The sequence below is a fragment of the Scyliorhinus torazame genome, chromosome 6 (assembly GCF_047496885.1).
Source record: "Scyliorhinus torazame isolate Kashiwa2021f chromosome 6, sScyTor2.1, whole genome shotgun sequence".
In the NCBI taxonomy this organism is placed as follows: Eukaryota; Metazoa; Chordata; class Chondrichthyes; order Carcharhiniformes; family Scyliorhinidae; genus Scyliorhinus; species Scyliorhinus torazame.
Genome location: NC_092712.1, coordinates 277,226,474 through 277,245,621, shown reverse-complemented (window position 1 = coordinate 277,245,621; position 19,148 = coordinate 277,226,474). Strand labels below are relative to the sequence as shown.

General features: G+C 47.2%; 1 protein-coding gene across 4 annotated transcripts in view; it reads right to left on the bottom strand.

The window, feature by feature from the left end:
- Positions 1-6,418: 6,418 nt before the first annotated feature.
- acot13 (acyl-CoA thioesterase 13) overlaps positions 6,419-19,148 on the bottom strand; it is a 35,169-nt gene continuing 22,439 nt past the window's right edge. Inside the window, exons 2-4 of one of the 4 annotated variants that reach the window (XM_072509725.1) lie at positions 9,105-9,289; positions 7,169-7,271; positions 6,419-6,789 (exon numbers count right to left, since the gene is read on the bottom strand). In XM_072509725.1, the coding sequence (XP_072365826.1) occupies positions 6,751-6,789; positions 7,169-7,271; positions 9,105-9,289 (327 nt within the window). In that variant the 3' untranslated portion in view covers positions 6,419-6,750. Of the gene's footprint in view, positions 6,790-7,021; positions 7,272-9,104; positions 9,290-10,852; positions 10,878-14,910; positions 15,075-19,148 lie in introns of those variants that run through there. The other 3 variants (XM_072509726.1, XM_072509727.1, XM_072509724.1) reach the window with 3 other exon arrangements.

The window sequence follows — 19,148 nt, the reverse complement described above, 5'->3', positions numbered from 1 at the left end:
ATCCTGTACCTTGGCCCGGGAGGAAGGTCTTCAGGCGCCGTGGCCCGCCGTGCCTCGCGCGCAGGTGGCAAAGTCGTCCGGAATGGCATCCAGTGCAGGAGGAAACTGCATGACCTCCTCAAGGCGGCACTGCGCTCCTGGCACCAACCCCCCCCCCACACACACATGTAACCCGGACCCCCCCCTCCCCCTGGGGTGACGGCCAAACCCCTACCCTGCCCCTACATGCCAGCACCCATGCTAGCCGCCATGGCTAGATGCTCTGGCCACTGATGCCATCATCTACCCAACCCCTGGGCTGCATGCGCCGGCCGGACTGTCTAACAGTGTCATTGTTTGTGTTTGCCCCCCCTGCTTTTACGTCATTTTTGGGGGGCCGGAGAATCCCTAATCAAACTGGCGCCTACGTCGATTTCAGTGTCGGAAGCTATACTACCCCCCCGATCATCTTTCCTGATTTTGGCGTCGGCTAACGGAGAATCCAGCCCATCTCAGTAGCCACTTTTAAGACCCTAGCATGAATTCCATCATGACATGCCGACTTGTCAGCTTTTAGTTCTAATAATTTTCTCAGTATCCTTTCTCTGGTGATTGTAATTGTTTTAAGTTTCTCCCTCTGTTTTCACTTCCTGAGTCACACTTATGCCTGGGATGTTATTTGTCTCCTCTACAGTGAGGATGGGCACAAAATATCTGTTAAATTCACCTGCCATTTCCTTATTGTCCATTATTAATTCCCCAGGTTCTCTCTCTAAGGCACCAGTACTCACTTTACCTCAGAAAAAAAAATTCCAAGAAAAGAGGCTTTAAGAAATGCCACAAATTAAATATAGGAAAAACGACACCAAATTCAGAAACGTAAGCTAAACTCTTTACAAGCGTGATTTCAGCCAAGGTGATCTTACACATCTCTGAGCTGTTTTTACTTATGAAGCATAAAGACAGTTAACATTTCATCAGGTATGTTCAAAACTGACTTCCGGGTGCGGCGATGACCAGCTAAGTCGCACGTTTCGGCAGCTCCCGGTGGAACGGACTTTTGGGCTCTTGATAGGAGCCCCAACGGCAATTTTAACGGCTAAAAACACCGTGCGGTAAACCAGGAGGGTGTTCCCCCTGGACACGGATGGAAAAAGGAGAGGAAAGTGGCCGGATTGCAGCGGATCCTTTGGAACAACGGCAAGGAAGGCAAGCAAAAACCAAGATGGCGTCGGAAGGTGGCAGTTTCATATGGGGCCCTGAACAACAAGAGTTCTTGAAATGCTGCGTGGAGGAGATAAAAAAGGAAATGAAGAAAGAGTTGTTGGCCCCGATACTACAGGCGATCGAAGGGCTGAAAGAGGAACAAAAGACCCAGGAGCAGGAGCTTCGGGTCGTGAAGGCGAAAGCAGCCGAGAATGAGAACGATATACAGGGCCTGGTGGTGAAGTCGGAGATACAGGAGGCACACCAGAAACGATGTGCGGAGAGGTTGGAGGCACTGGAAAACAACGCAAGGAGGAACAACCTGAGGATTCTTGGCCTTCCTGAAGGTGTGGAGGGGGCGGACGTCGGGGCATATGTGAGCACGATGCTGCATTCGTTAATGGGAGCAGAGGCCCCGGCGGGTCCGTTGGAGGTGGAGGGAGCGTACCGAGTTATGGTGCGAGGATCGAGAGCAGGAGAAACTCCCAGAGCCATAGTGGTGAGATTCCTCCGTTTTAAGGATAGAGAAATGGTCCTTAGATGGGCGAAGAAAACTCGGTGCAGTAAATGGGAGAACGCGGTGATCCGCGTTTATCAAGACTGGAGTGCGGAGGTGGCGAGAAGGAGGGCGAGCTTTAATCGGGCCAAGGCGGTACTTCACAAAAGGAAGATAAAATTTGGAATGCTGCAACCGGCAAGACTGTGGGTCACATATCAAGGGAGGCATCACTACTTTGAGATGGCGGATGAAGCGTGGACTTTTATTGTAGAAGAAAAACTGGAATGAGTGGATTATGAAAAAGAACGTTTGGACAAAGTGGTGGGGCGAATGGGGGGACGAAGAGGGGTTTTATGTTCTAATCCTGCGGTATGGTAACTTTTCTTTCTCCCACAGGTGGTGATGGGGGGAGGTGGGGAGGGAGAGGAGATGGGGCGTTGGCCATGGGAGGCGGGGCCGAGGGAGAGGCGCGGGCTTGGTTCCCGCGCTATGATAATTATGGCGGGAATAGAGAAGCAGGAAGGAGGGGGCGTCGCACGGTGCGAGCCGTGGTCACGGGGGGAAGCCGAGGTCAGCCAGAGTTTGCTGACTTCTGGGAGCAACATGGGGGGAGTAATTACGCTAGCGGGGGGTCTAGCGGGGGGGGTGGGAGGGGGGAATTACTGGGTTGCTGCTGCTGGGGAAAGGGGGGAGTGGGTACGGGAGAGGATGGGCGGGGGGGCACCGCCTGGGGGAGATACAGCTGCGTGGGAACTGGGTGAGAAGCTGGAAAAAGAAGATGGCTAACCGGCAAGGGGGGGGGGGGGGGTTGGAAGCCCCCCAACTCGGCTGATCACGTGGAACGTGAGAGGGCTCAACGGGCCGATAAAGAGGGCACGAGTACTCGCACACCTTAAGAAACTTAAAGCAGATGTGGTTATGTTACAGGAAACGCACCTGAAACTGATAGACCAGGTTAGGCTGCGCAAAGGATGGGTGGGGCAGGTGTTCCATTCGGGGCTGGATGCGAAAAACAGGGGGGTGGCTATATTAGTGGGGAAGAGGGTAAAGACTATAGTGGTGGATAACGGGGGCAGATACGTGATGGTGAGTGGCAAATTACAGGGAGAGATGGTGGTTTTGGTAAACGTGTATGCCCCGAACTGGGATGATGCCAACTTTATGAGGCGAATGCTAGGACGCATCCCGGACCTAGAGACGGGAAAGCTGATAATGGGGGGAGACTTTAACACGGTGTTGGAACCAAGGCTGGATAGGTCGAAGTCCAGGACTGGTAGGAGGCCGGCAGCAGCCAAGGTGCTTAAGGATTTTATGGAGCAGATGGGAGGTGTGGACCCGTGGAGATTCAGTAGACCTAGGAGTAAGGAGTTCTCGTTTTTCTCCTATGTCCATAAAGTCTATTCGCGCATAGACTTTTTTGTGTTGGGTAGGGCATTGATCCCGAAGGTGAGGGGAACGGAATATACGGCTATAGCCATTTCGGATCATGCCCCACACTGGGTAGACTTGGAGATAGGGGAGGAAACAGGAGGGCGCCCACCCTGGAGAATGGACATGGGACTAATGGCGGATGAGGGGGTGTGCCTAAGGGTGAGGGGATGTATTGAAAAGTACTTGGAACTCAATGACAATGGGGAGGTTCAGGTGGGAGTGGTCTGGGAGGCGTTGAAGGCGGTGGTTAGGGGGGAGCTGATATCAATAAGGGCACATAAAGGGAAGCAGGAGAGTAAGGAACGGGAGCGGTTGCTGCAAGAACTTTTGAGGGTGGACAGACAATATGCGGAAGCACCGGAGGAGGGACTGTACAGGGAAAGGCAAAGGCTGCATGTGGAATTTGACTTGCTGACTACAGGCACTGCAGAGGCACAATGGAGGAAGGCGCAGGGTGTACAGTATGAATATGGGGAGAAGGCGAGCAGATTGCTGGCACACCAATTGAGGAAAAGGGGAGCAGCGAGGGAAATAGGGGGAGTGAGGGATGAGGAAGGAGAGATGGAGCGGGGGGCGGAGAGAGTGAATGAAGTGTTCAAGACATTTTATAAAAAATTGTATGAAGCCCAACCCCCGGGTGGGAGGGAGAGAATGATGGATTTTTTGGATCGGCTGGAAATTCCCAAGGTGGAAGAGCAGGAAAGCGTGGGACTGGGAGCACAGATCACGGTAGAAGAAGTGGTGAAAGGAATTAGGAACATGCAGACGGGAAAGGCCCCGGGACCGGACGGATTCCCAGTTGAATTTTACAGAAAATATTTGGACTTGCTCGCCCCGGTACTGACGAGGACCTTTAACGAGGCAAAGGAAAGGGGACAACTGCCCCCGACTATGTCTGAAGCAACGATATCGCTTCTCTTAAAGAAGGAAAAGGATCCGCTACAATGCGGGTCCTACAGACCAATTTCCCTCCTAAATGTGGATGCCAAGGTCCTGGCCAAGGTAATGGCAATGAGAATAGAGGAATGTGTCCCGGGGGTGGTTCACGAGGACCAAACTGGGTTTGTGAAGGGGAGACAGCTGAACACGAATATACGGAGGCTGTTAGGGGTAATGATGATGGCCCCACCAGAGGGTGAAACGGAGATAGTAGTGGCGATGGATGCCGAGAAAGCATTTGATAGAGTGGAATGGGATTATCTGTGGGAGGTGTTGAGGAGATTTGGTTTTGGAGAGGGGTATGTTAGATGGGTGCAGCTGTTGTATAGGGCCCCAGTGGCGAGTGTGGTCACGAATGGACGGGGATCGGCATATTTTCGGCTCCATAGAGGGACAAGGCAGGGATGTCCTCTGTCCCCATTACTGTTTGCACTGGCGATTGAGCCCCTGGCGATAGCGCTGAGAGGTTCCAGGAGATGGAGGGGAATACTTAGGGGAGGAGAAGAACACCGGGTATCTTTATATGCGGATGATCTGCTACTATATGTGGCGGATCCGGCGGAGGGGATGCCAGAAATAATGCGGATACTTGGGGAGTTTGGGGATTTTTCAGGGTATAAATTGAACATGGGGAAGAGTGAGCTGTTTGTGGTGCATCCAGGGGAGCAGAGTAGAGAAATAGAAGACCTACCGTTGAGGAAGGTAACAAGAGACTTTCGTTACCTGGGGATCCAGATAGCTAAGAATTGGGGCACATTGCACAGGCTAAATTTAACGCGGTTGGTGGAACAGATGGAGGAAGATTTCAAGAGATGGGATATGGTAGCACTGTCAATGGCAGGGAGGGTGCAGGCGGTTAAGATGGTGGTCCTCCCGAGATTCCTCTTTGTGTTTCAGTGCCTCCCGGTGGTGATCACGAAGGCTTTTTTTAAAAGGATAGAAAAGAGCATCATGGGTTTTGTTTGGGCCGGGAAGACTCCGAGAGTGAGGAAGGGATTCTTACAGCGTAGTAGGGATAGGGGGGGGGCTGGCATTACCGAGCCTAAGTGAGTATTATTGGGCCGCTAATATTTCAATGGTGAGTAAGTGGATGGGAGAGGAGGAGGGAACGGCGTGGAAGAGATTAGAGAGGGTGTCCTGTAGGGGGACTAGCCTACAGGCTATGGTGACAGCCCCATTGCCGTTCTCACCGAGGAACTACACCACAAGCCCGGTGTAATTCCGAGCAGGAATAACGCAACTGAAAGATCTATTTGTGGACGGGAAGTTCGCAAGTCTGGGAGCGCTGACCGAGAAATATGGGTTGCCCCAAGGGAATGCATTCAGGTACATGCAATTGAGGGCTTTTGCGAGGCAACAGCTGAGGGAATTCCCGCAGCTCCCGACACAAGAGGTGCAGGACAGAGTCATCTCAAAGAAATGGGTGGGGGATGGTAAGGTGTCGGATATATATAGGGAAATGAGGGACGAAGGGGAGACTATGGTGGACGAACTAAAAGGGAAATGGGAAGAAGAGCTAGGGGAGGAGATCGAGGAGGGGCTGTGGGCAGATGCCCTAAACAGGGTAAACTCGTCGTCCTCGTGCGCCAGGCTAAGCCTGATTCAGTTTAAGGTATTACACAGGGCACATATGACTGGAACACGGCTCAGTAAATTTTTTGGGGTGGAGGATAGGTGTGCGAGGTGCTCGAGAAGCCCAGCGAATCATACCCATATGTTTTGGTCATGCCCGGCACTACAGGGGTTTTGGGTGGGGGTGACAAAGGCGCTTTCAAAAGTAGTAGGAGTCCGGGTCGAACCAAGCTGGGGGTTGGCTATATTTGGGGTTGCACAAGAGCCGGGAGTGCAGGAGGCGAGAGAGGCCGATGTTTTGGCCTTTGCGTCCCTAGTAGCCCGGCGCAGGATATTGCTAATGTGGAAAGAAGCCAAGCCCCCGGGGGTGGAGACCTGGATAAATGATATGGCGGGGTTCATAAAGCTAGAGCGGATTAAGTTCGTCCTAAGGGGGTCGGCTCAAGGGTTCACCAGGCGGTGGCAACCGTTCGTCGAATATCTTGCGGAAAGATAGATGGGGGAAAAAAGAAGGCAGCAGCAGCAGCCCAGGACTTGGGGGGGGGGGGGGGAAGGGATGGGGGGTGGGGGGTGGGGGGGGGGGGTATAGCCTGTGACAAGGCAGTTGCCAATTAGGGCTAGTTTTCATTTTTGTTATTTAATATTTATTTATTTGTTGTTTTTTGTTTATATAAAAAAGGTCATTATTATCTGTATTGTTATAATGTTGTGTAAAGGATGGACAATGTACTGTGTTGGTTGACCAAAAATTTTCAATAAAATATTTATTAAAAAAAAAAGGTATGTTCAAAACTCTTTAATGTGCCCACTTTGAAGCAACCATAATTAATTTATTTCACCACAAATAACCCAGCTTAAGCAATTCACTTTTCTTAGTTTACTTTCCATTATAGTATTTTGCGCTATTTTTTCCTCTCTGGGCATTCTTAACAATGGAATGACCCCACTCTTAAATCAACCTGGGTAAGGAGAGAAATAGTAAAATACTGCAGATTTTGGAAATGAAACCACAACGCAGGCAACACCCCGCAGGTCAGTTACCTTCCATAGGTGTGAATCTTCCAGTTCTGACAAAGGGTCCCAATGGAAGCATTCACAGGTCTGTTCTCTTCACAGCTGCTGACCTATTTGCTGAGTGTTGCCTGCACCTTTTGTTCTTGATCCTGGGTAAAGAGAGCATTTTAAAGTTTACCTGAACGGTGATGTCCGAAACTAGTTGACACACTATGGTGCATTGAAATTTAAGTGCGCAGCATCAATAGGGCGAATCATTAACTGGCAGTTTCAACTTAAAAACATATTTGGCCTACAATGCAATTTTTTTGTCTATATTTTCAGCAGTGAGACTAAATATGGACACATGGTAAATAACTTGAAAACAAAGTCTACAAAATGTGAAATTAAACTCTTTAATTTCTGTGTTACATTTTTCTCAGACAGAGTAACTCTCAAGACAACAAGAACATTTTGTGAGAATCAAGAAATTGTTCAGCTGCCTAAATGCTTTGTGTGTCGGCCTTGAGCTAAGAGTTTTCCTGTTACCTTGCTTGTCAAATCCACAGTTGTAAATGCAAGAGATTTGCCTTCCTTTAGCACCTGAGCAGTTATGGTAATATCTTCTCCTAGTTTAGCTGCATTCATGTATCTAAAAGGAGGAATAATGATACATAATAATACATCTCCAACTAACTGTTATCGGGTATTAATGTTAATTTTTTAGAAATCAAAAATAAATCCCATGGTGCAGTTCCATTTTCCTCCCAGATTAATTGCCAATCCTGATTTTTTCTAGATGGTAGGCCAGGATCATGCTGCTCATAAATATCTCCAGCAAGGACACTCCGTGTTGCTCGCCTGTTGAACAATATGGAAGAAGCTGATCTACCCGCAATTGTAGGTAAATTGAAAGAACTGGTATACTCAAGGTTTACATCCGTTATCAGCTGTAACTCAGTTGGTCACTGATGGATCTGTACTTTGTTAATATACTTATGTGTCTCCGCACTATATATCAATCTTACAGAACCCGAGACTGAGCTTTTTGGGTGAAGTCAAGTATAGCTTTATTTATGTCAGTTTCAAAGTCTACTGATCAAGTCAAATTTTAATGCGAATACAGAATCTAGAAAGTTGTTTGTCCAAATCAAATACAGATGGTTGAGTTGAATTCAAAATCCAATTCAGTTTGTGGTAATTTCTTCAGATCAAAATGCACAATACAAAAATGAAACAAAAGGAAATAGCTGTTTGCAAAGCAAAGTAGGACTAGGTTTCAAAAGTTAGTTTGAAAATGAATTCAGAGAGAGAGAGAGAGAGAGAGAGAGAGAGAGATGAGAGCTGATTTTAGAGAGAGCAAAAAAGGTTCTCTCTCGGTCTCATAAGGAAATCATAATCTTTTGAGGTTCTGTCCCCTTTCTGAATGTGAGTGGGTTAAAATAATTATAATTTATCTAATTGACCAAAATGTCTGTCTATCAAGTTTTAAGAGATAATATGACATGGGAAAACTTCTCTTATGTTTCTATAATATGGTGTGATCGAACCACCTGTTTCCCACCATGTTTTCTAAAACTGGGATGTTTGCCCAGTAATGTTAACAATGAGTCTATTCTGCAACGTGGATAGTCAGTTTGAATACTGACTTCCTTATCAGATCTTTTCCCATGCTCTCAGCATTTTCAGCTGTCGTGGCTAATATATGATTTTTAATAGTATAATGTCACTAAATAATTTCTTCCCGAAAAGTAGGTTTCTATCAGTCACACATGCACCTGAGTCAGAAGATTGTGGGTTTGAGTCCTACTCCAGGGACTTTTCAAAGAAGGGCATAGGACGTTATTGCTGGTGCCCTAGTCAGGCAATATTATATCGCTTAACCAACAGGATATTTCATAATTTATCTGATTGCTGGTTGTTTTGGGGACATTGTTCTGTGCAAATTGGCTGCAGTATTTACCACATGAAGACACTGTTGAGGTTGATTGGATAGCTTTTTCAGAGAGTCCTGACTAAATGTACCGACTGGCTTCTTCCGTGCTATGTGAATCTATGCTCTGCTTTTTTAAACTTGTAATCTCTGCTAACAAACATACGCGTAGTTCTAAATGTCCTTTCGGCTTCACTGCCACATTTGAAAACAGTCCTATATGTAGGATAGGATTAGTTAGCTCAGTAGGCCAGATGGTTTGAGGGTCCTGCAGAATAATGCCAATGGAATGGGTTCAATCCCCATACCAGCTGTGGTAGTTCATGGAGACATGCCTCCTTGACTTGCTCCTCAAGCTATATAACCACTTGTCTCTCTCTCTCTCTCTCTAACACAGAGAGATGCCTATGGTCCATCGTGGACTACGGTTAACTACTACTTACATAAACTATTAGCAGTGAATTCAGTTGCTGTGCAATAAAGCTTCAATACTGCTGCGATACCACCAAAACAGTTTAGTTATATTGACCTAGTTCTGAAAATTGCTCTTACGTTATATTCATGTCTACACTAACTCCTGGTAGCGCTCGTTCCGTATTAAGTAAGGCTGTCGTTGACACCACATCCACAAGAGTAGCAGTCAGTCCTCCGTGCAGAGTGCCTCCTCGGTTCACATGTTCCTCTTCCACTTTCATTTCGCAGACTATTTTCCCAGGACAAGCTGAAACAACAGCCATCTAGAAAAGGGCACAATTGTAATTTCATTAGAAATTTAGTTTGCGTTTTACAAGTACTCTTTTGCTAAACAACGAACATTGTTCGTTAGGGGCTTTAAACTGAGCCTTGTCTACCTTCTTTTATTGTTATTGGCTTCATTGTTGGCCTTATTGTTCTTTGCTCTTTAGGGTTTTGGCCAAGGTTGGTATCATGACCGATACAGGCTTGGAGGGCCGAAGGGCCTGTTCCTGTGCTGTATTGTTCTTTGTTCTTCTTGGATGGGCATTAACGATCCATTTGCACTATTTCAAACTTCCTATGGATTTTGCTGTGTGCAAATTAGCTGCCCTGTTTCCTACAGGATAACTTTTATCCTTCAAAAGTACTCCATTGGTTGCAAGTTAATTGAAAGGCAGTGTGTGAGTGTGAGTTTGTTCCTTCTTTGTCTCATTGAAAGGTACATTACTGTGTTTACTGTACATCTCTAAAAGTGTCCTGAGAATATAATGACAATGACAATCTTTATTTATACAGCACCTTCAAAATAGTGAAGCATCCCAATGAATACAGGAGAATTATGAAATGAAATTTGACACCAAGCCACAAAAAGACATGGTAGTTTACCAAATAATTTGATCGAAGGGGCAGGTTTTAAGGAGTGTCTTTAAGGAGGAAAAATAGGTGGCGAGGCAGCAAGGTTTAGGGAGGGAATTCCAGAGCTTATGGCATTGTCCTAAGCACAACCAAATAAAAACAGAAAATGCTGGAAAAGCTCAGCAGGTCCGGCAGCATCGGTGGGGAGAGAAACTGGATTAACCTCTTGAGTTCGTATAACTTTTCTTCACCTGCAGCATATTGCTTTTATTATTAATGACCAATACTGATGGTGTAATCAGGATGAGGAATGCTCAAGAGGTCGGAATTAGAAGAGCACTGACATCTTGAAAGGTTACGAGGTTGGATGGAGAACATAGAGATAGGGACGGGTGAGACCCAGGAGCAATTTGAAATCAAGGATAGAACATACAGTGCAGAAGGAGGCCATTCGGCTCATCGAGACCCACTTAAGCCCTCACTTCCACCCTATCCCCTTAACCCAATAACCCCTCCTAACCTTTTTGGTCATTAAGGGCAATTTATCATGGCCAATCCACCTAACCCGCACGTCTTTGGACTGTGGGAGGAAACCGGAGCACCCGGAGGAAACCCACGCAGACACGGGGAGAACGTGCAGACTCCGCACAGACAGTGACCCAGCGGGGAATCAAACCTGGGATCCTGGCGCTGTGAAGCCACAGTGCTATCCACTTGTGCTACCCTTTCACAATTGATAACAATTGTAAAATCAAGGTGTTGCTTAACGGGGAGCTGATGTGTTATCTGAGTCGGTTTAACATTGACTGCAACTGGATGCAGTGAGACTAGAAACAGGCTTCCGACACAGGAGATGGTGTAACACTGTTTTATTGAACCTGCTGGTTGCTGTACATAATCTGCTGTGGGTTGACCTCTATTAATCTAAACTGATAACCTCTGACTGGCTTGACCAGACTAGCTCTCTGTCACATGGAGACGGTACTCACGGCCTTGTGCACTCTATCTCTGTAGCTGTATCCTGTGAGAAGAGGGAGAGTCTTAATACCTTGTGTGTTTTATAGTGGTAGTGTCCTGTCTGGTGATTGGTTGTTCTGTGTCATGTGTGTTCATTGGTTATCCTGTGTGTCAATCACTGCCTGTCTGCATCTCATTATATACATGAGTGGATATTATGACAGGAGCCAACAATTATTAGCGAGTACAGGGGTGGATGGCTGAACAGGTGCAAGTTAGGACGTGGAGAGTTTTGGATGAGCTGACGTTCAAGGAGGGTAGAACCTAGGGGCAACTGCAAGGCAAGGTTCCAGATGGGGTCATAAATCAAAGGGACACATTTTTAAAAAGTGCTGGTAATTTGTTAAGTAACCTATAGCCTTCAAATCACTCAGTTGTATTTTTTACAGTTGACACACATCTGGGGCGAGATTCTCCGACCCCCCGCCGGGTCGGAGAATCGCCGGGGCCTGGCGTGAATCCCGCCCCGCTGGTTGCCGAATTCTCCGGCACCGGATATTCGGCGGGAATCGGGCCGCGCCGGTTGGCAGGCCCCCCCGCGCGATTCTCCGGCCCGGATGGGCCGAAGTCCCGCCGCTAAAATGCCTGTCCCGCCGGTGTAGATTAAACCACCTACCTTACCGGCGGGACAAGGCGGCGCGGGCGGGCTCCGGGGTCCTGGGGGGGGCACGGGGCGATCTGGCCCCGGGGGGTGCCCCCACGGTGGCCTGGCCCGCGATCGGGGCCCACCGATCCGCGGGCGGGCCTGTGCCGTGGGGGCACTCTTTTCCTTCCGCCTTCGCCATGGTCTCCACCATGGCGGAGGCGGAAGAGACTCCCTCCACTGTGCATGCGCGGGAATGCCGTCAGCGGCCGCTAACGCTCCCGCGCATGCGCCGCCCGGAGATGTTATTTCCGCGCCAGCTGGCGGGGCACCAAGGGGTTTTTCTGCCAGCTGGCGGGGCGGAAATTCGTCCGGCGCGGGCCTAGCCCCTTAAGGTTGGGGCTCGGCCCCCAAAGATGCGGAGCATTCCGCACCTTTGGGGCGGCGCGATGCCCGACTGATTTGCGCCGTTTTGGACGCCAGTCAGCGGACATCGCGCCGTTTCCGGAGAATTACGCCCCTGGTTTCAGTTTTGAGTTTCCAGTTTCTTTCATTTGTTTTTGCATCCAGTTTTAGGACTTCAATGATTCCCATTGCCAATGGCAATTAATATTGTTTTTTCTTTGCACAAGTTAGTAAACATCTACCAGAATTGCAGCAACCATTGTAAGGTGTGCTGACAATTTGCAAAATATATATCAGGAAGCTCTAGTTTGATCCCAGCGTAGCTATTTTAGCTAACTTGGAAGCAACACGTACAGGGCAGCATGGTGACGCAGTGGGTTAGCACTGCGGCCTCACGGCGCCTAGGTCCCAGGTTCAATCCCGGCTCTGGGTCACTGTCCATGTGGAGTTTGCACATTCTCCCCGTGTTTGCGTGGGTTCCGCCCCCACAACCCCAAAGATATGCAAGCTAGATGGATTGGCCACGCGAAATTGCCCCTTAATTGGAAAGAAATGAATTGGGTACTCTAAATTTATTTTTTTTAAACTTGTAAGCAGCAAATACATCATGAGCTCAGAAACTGTGGACTAATGAAGGAAATCACATTAATTGCTTGACAACCAACTCCTTGACCAAGCTGATGTGCATCAAACTTTCATGAATGTAGCTAAGGAGGTTTTGCAGGATCAGGTGGGTGTGTCGATTCCCAAATTTCTTTCTCTGTCAGTCTGGCCTCAATAAAAGTTGAGATGGATTCGCACGTAAAAAGACGTTATTTATTTAGCTTGCAAGCTTAAGTCATCTTACAGAAACATAAGAGACATCCAGCCTCTTAAGCTCCAGAAAAACGACTGAACAAAGAGACAAAGGGATCTCTGTAAAATCAATTCAAATGGTATCAAGTTTCACATACTCGACGGACATAGGTCAGCCTATGTCCCTCCTGACCTGTTTGATCTATTCTGATTGGCTCACTTCCAATCCCTTTCTCTGGCCCCTATCAATGCAGCATCACTCTCATAGACACACCTCTTCCTGCTTTTTCCATGCGGTCTCAAACCCCTTTGTCTCTAACTGCCAGAATCAAAGTGGCTTATTTCTACATTACATTAACTAGTATCTCTAAAGTAACTATTTTATATCACATTCGTCATTCCCTCCTTTTATCATTCCATGATAACCGAACTATCCAATCCATAGCTACGGTTCCTCATCTAAAAAGATCCGTCGCTGCATTTCCAATTCCTGTCTTAGCCCCCCTTCATCTGCCTCACCCTCATGGATTTTAACAGTTAAATTTTTTTTCTCGGTGATTGGGGCGGTGATCTGATCCAGTGCACCCCGCATTCTACCCATCACACATTTAAGGATGGCCAGGCCCACAAAGATGCAGCCGATAGCTACCACTAGATACATGGCCATATTTATCAACCAGTCCTTCCATCCTCCAAATCCCCAGTTACCCCAAGAGCCAGGATCCTGCATCCCGTCCAAGTGATCCCGTATGCGATCCATAAATTTAGTGATGTTAGCGGTCAAGTCCTGAACTACCATGATACACTTGCCCTGTACTATGGCGCATACCCCACCCTCACGGGCCAGAAGATAGTCAAGAGCATACCGGTTCTGCATTGCAAACAACCGTAGCTGAGACAACTCCTTAGTTATCGCCCCGAGGGCTCCAAAGGTTTCATTTCCCAAAATGGTAAGGCCGCAAATAAAATAATTCCGATCACTGACAGCCAAGGAACCCCCCACACCTCCCAGTGTCAATACGCTCAGAATGCCGCACCCGGTTGAGTGGCCCCGGTTGGGTGCAAGAACCTGAGGTTTTTTCCAGTTCTCGCAAAATTCAGCAGAGATTGCCCGGCGTGCTAACTGATTATGCAGGTTCCACGCCGAAGGGCAGGGGACTGTGGTAGGGACTAGAGTCCCTATACCAATTCGGCGGGGAAATGGGGGTGACAAAACGTTGGTCGCTGTACCATTAAATAAAAAGTAGTATCCTTGTTCCGTGTGGAGACTAGCATCACAATCAGCATATCGGTTGCGTAAGGACCTCCCAGTAGCCCAGTTTATCCAACTTTGAAATGCCCATTTGGGCCGCCCAGCAATGTGGAAAGCCCTAGTCCCAACAGTGATATGAGAGATATTCGCCCAGCCACAGAGGAGCTGGAGGCCGGCGTTCAATGGAACGCAAGTGGTGTTGTAACAAACGCATTGGCCAGACGCCTGGGTGATATGGCACCTCCTGTCCGTACAGGTGGGAAACAGACATGTTATATTTGTGTCCACCTCTACCAGCAAACAGCCATATCCTTCACTGCTGAAGCAATTCTCGTACGACCGGGAATCCCTATTGGGAGTGAAGTGGCTAGGTATGTACGCCCTCCACCGTCGCAGCCTATCGTACTGTGAATGGGAATTATCCCGAGGAAGGGGAAGGCAAATAGCCGGTGGTGCTGAACCCGGATCGTAAGGAAGAGTGACCTGATCGGGCAGTGGTTCGGAATGCTGACAATGAACCACCGTTTGGGGAGTGCCCCAAAGCGGTGAAACAGAAAATAACCTAGACACCGCTGCGGGGTTTGGGTAGCAGACAACCCGTCCCTGGCCATACAGACGGTGGTAAATCTGGTAGAAGAGATTCATACTACCCGGGTTTTCCTCAGTTTGGCCTTTAATTAACTTAAGTGTATCTCCCGGTAACCTACGTTCTAGCTGTACTTCCCTTCTCATACGCCCCGTCCTCTCTCTAGTCCCTTTCTCTTTCTCATAGCCTCTTCCTACACTCTTCTGACAGCCTGATGTTACCTTTATTGTACCACTTTTAACACATCCAAAAATCAAATTTACATGTATTCCAAAAACAAGGCAATGTCCATATAATGTTCCCTTCCCATCGCCGGGACCGGTGCAACTGCTTCATGACTCCTTAACTTTGATGACCTGCCATGAGTCGATACCATGTCCTCGTATATGGGGGCAGCGAAGAACATCACCTTTGCATAGGTGATGTATCCTTGTAGATTGGTTGGGGCTACACAGATACATAATATTCCCCTTTTCCATGTCCATCGCCAATAACACGCCAAGCGAAGTGAGGCCAAATATCAGACAGACGATGCGTAGCCACTCCATCATGCTCCACACCTGTAAAATAGCACTGGAGAAGGGAGGCAGGTTAGTATCCGACCTTTTACAGTAGTGGAGATGGACTCAATTTACAGTGATGTAGGTGGACCCAAGCACTTCGCCCCTCCACTTTAACTGCTGTGGGGGTGGTAAGGAGAACTTGGAAGGGCCCGTCCCATCGCGGCTCCGACCCCTTCCTAGTCCAATTTTTGACCATGACATAACTACCGGGCTGGACTGAAAGTGAGCTAGGTACTGGGGGCAATGGCTGGTGAGCCGCGCAGTTCCTTGGCCATGGAGTTCCTTGAGCACTTGCGTAAGGGCTAGAACATAGGTGGTCATTTCTTCAGTCATCTGATGAAACTGAACCCGTCTGGGAACCTGCAGGCTCCAGGGAGTTCTAAGAGGCCTGCCATAAAGAATCTCGGTGGGAGAGAGCCGGGCTGGTCCCGCAGGTGTAACCCGCAGCTGGAAGAGGGCAACGGGGAGCAACTTAAGCCATGTCAGTCCCGTGTCTGCTCTTAATTTAGCCAATTTAGTTTTGAGGGTCTGATTGTGTCTCTCAACCAACCCGGCCGCCTGCGGTCTGTAAGCACAGTGTAACTGCTGGCGTATGCCCAACTGGGAGCAAAACTCCTTGTTAATTTGTCCAATAAAATGAGGCCCATTATCAGAACTTAACTGAGCTGGTATACCGTACCGGGGAATGATTTCCCTCATCAAGACTTTAACCACAGTAGCAGCTTTATTATCGATAGTCGGATATGCCTCGACCCATCTGCTGAACACATCCACAATGACCAAAACATATTTGTAACATTGACACCTTTCCAACTCAATGTAATCCATTTGGAGCGTCTCAAAGGGACCACTGGGCAACGGGGTTTGCCCCTTCCCACAAGGGATACCTTTTCCGGTGTTATATTGCTGCCAACCCCTGCATTTTAGGGTGCCACCAAGTGTCCAGCAACAAATCACTAGTCCCTCGAGCCCCACAATGAGTTGCAAAGTGTACACATTCAATGACCCATAAAGCCAGCACATCAGACATACAAGTCTGATGTGCAGGCGTTGTCCATAAAGAGGAAACAGAATCATATGTACAACCTAACCGTTTCCACATTTGTTTATCACTCTCAGGAGCGTCCTCCTGTAACCTTATGACGTCTTGGATGGTTGGCATTGACTTGTCAGAAGCAGACATATTTATAGTAGATCGTTTAGTCTGACTTAACATCTTAGGCACCATCACTTGCTGAATTTGTGCGGCTGTGAGCGCTGCACGATCTGCTCGTTCATTACCAACGTCAACTGGGGTTGTACCATTCGTGTGGGCAGCGCATTTAATAACGGAAATCTGCGCTGGCAGAAGGAGGGCCTGCAGTAGGTCATTAACTAAACCCCGGTGGGATATTTGACCACACATAATCATGTCAGGTTGTTCTGATGAAATGTCACTCAAATCGCCCCTTATTGTGGTAGTTTCCTGAATCAAGGCTAAACATTCTTGACCAGGCGCGTCCTCATGGACAGGGGGACCGCTAAGAAAACAGGCTGGATTGATAGTGGTACAGTATTTAAATGTCAGACGTGGATTGTTCAAAAGGTATATCTCATACCTATTCTGACGAGCTGCGGTAAGATGCTGACCATTCGCCCCATATCCCTGGCATGGTACTGGTCATGGACCTGACGTGTAATATGAGGGCTTACCGAAGCTGACTGTGGCCATAAATGTGGTGATATTGTAACAAAATCGGCTGTACCTTCTTTTCCCGTGACTGTGGCTGTAACCTTGACTGGCCATTCGGTCTCAAGTAATGGCCGGTATTTGTCCTCCAACTCCCTGTTTCGTCCAGTTCTGTCATAGACCAGGGTAACGTGATGCAGTGACTGTTCAACGTCGAACGTACACCACTGGGGGGTGATAGAAATATAGCACTGTTGTCTCATCCTCCTCTTCGCTGATCCACCCACCCAAAGTCACTGTATTGGGGCTCCTGCTGGTAAACTACCATTTCTGCCGCTTGTTGGGGTCGCAGATCATCCTTTTTCATTACATACTCAGTCTTAACCTTTGTAACTGAGCCTCCTTCTTGGCCTACACCCTCCTTCCAGTAAAATCTGACTGCCCTTGCCATCTGGGAAGGGTCGTTCTTTGTCCAATTCATGTTATTACATTTCACAGCAGTAACCACAGAAGGTGGTAGGCAATGCATTAACATAGCACAGTATTGAGGGGAATTCTGACCATTTTGATACAGCAAATCGCCTGACTGCCCCCGGTAGATTTCATTAAAACGCTCCAGAAAATCCTCTGGCTCTTCAGTCTTCCTAGGTTTTAGGTCTAAGGTAACAGAAAGATTTATGGGCCTTTGAAATGTGCTATTAACGCATTCAAGATCTGTGTCCTTCTTTTCTCTATTTGCTCTCTTTTTTTTAAAACTTAAAAATGTTTGAAAATTCAAATTGAATTACTGCAACTTGCAAGCTTAGCTCTGATCTCAACTCAGAACTAAATTTACAATTTGCTTAACACAAACTTGTATAACATTTACAACTTAATTATTTCTTTATCTTAACAATTTTTCTTTTAACAAGTTTTTTTTCTTTTACATACACATAAGTATTAGCAAAATCAACTATCATCTCCAGATTGACACTTTTTAAAATGGTGTCCATGATCTTCTTTAAGTTTCTATTAATCTCCAGATAAAATGAGATAAACCTTATTTCAAGTAAGTAAAACTTAAGATTCTGGCAAGTTCAATCAATTGCTTTCGAAAATAATAACTTTTATCAAAGAGGTGGAGAAACCCACTGGTTTCCTTTAATTAATTCAAAACGTAACTTTGCTGGTGTTCACTGACTCAAAGGAAAGGTATCCGATTACACTAGCGACTGGTGCTGTTATCTCAAAGCCTGAGTGAGAAGCACTGTCTGTTTTCAACTTCGCCTGCTGCTGTTAACCCTTTGAGAGACTTCTGCTTCAACCAATATGCAGCATTCCTCACAATCTCAACTAGACCTCGGAACTGCGTTTTTCGCCAATACAGTCCAAGGAGACAATTTTAGCTTAATCAACTATATATTTAAAACACTCACACATAGAGTTGAACCATCTTCAGATTTAAAAACAGTTATACTGGACTGAACCTTCATTACTGAAGTCACATCAGCCCCTGAACCCATATAATAGACTGAACCTTCATTACTGAAGTCACATCAGCCCCTGAACCCATATAATAGACTGAACCTTCATTACTGAAGTCACATCAGCCTCTGAACTCTTATACTTGGAATTGAATCATCATTTGAGATGTCCCATCAACCCAAAACCCTAACCCAAGCCGAAACAACAATATGAAATCCCATCAATTAAATTGCTAATCCCCAGACTGACCTGTGATTTCGTCGAGGCGGTCTTTCTGTGCCAACCGCGAGTGACCAGACTAATCAGACGATAAGAAGAGGGGAACAATCAATGCGCGGTCGTTTTCCAGTTCTACATTGAGGGCCCTTTGTTCCCCATCCTCCTGTTCATAATCAGTCTAATTCTGATTTCGCAGTTGGATCAGGATCGCCCTGAGAAATCCCGGTTATCGGCACCAAATGTCGATTCCCAAATTTCTTTCTCTGTCAGTCTGGCCTCAATAAAAGTTGAGATGGATTCGCACGTAAAAAGACGTTATTTATTTAGCTTGCAAGCTTAAGTCATCTTACAGAAACATAAGAGACATCCAGCCTCTTAAGCTCCAGAAAAACGACTGAACAAAGAGACAAAGGGATCTCTGTAAAATCAATTCAAATGGTATCAAGTTTCACATACTCGACGGACATAGGTCAGCCTATGTCCCTCCTGACCTGTTTGATCTATTCTGATTGGCTCACTTCCAATCCCTTTCTCTGGCCCCTATCAATGCAGCATCACTCTCACAGACACACCTCTTCCTGCTTTTTCCATGCGGTCTCAAACCCCTTTGTCTCTAACTGCCAGAATCAAAGTGGCTTATTTCTACATTACATTAACTAGTATCTCTAAAGTAACTATTTTATATCACATTCGTCAGGTGATGACTGCTTCTGTGGGACTCTGGAGTGGAGT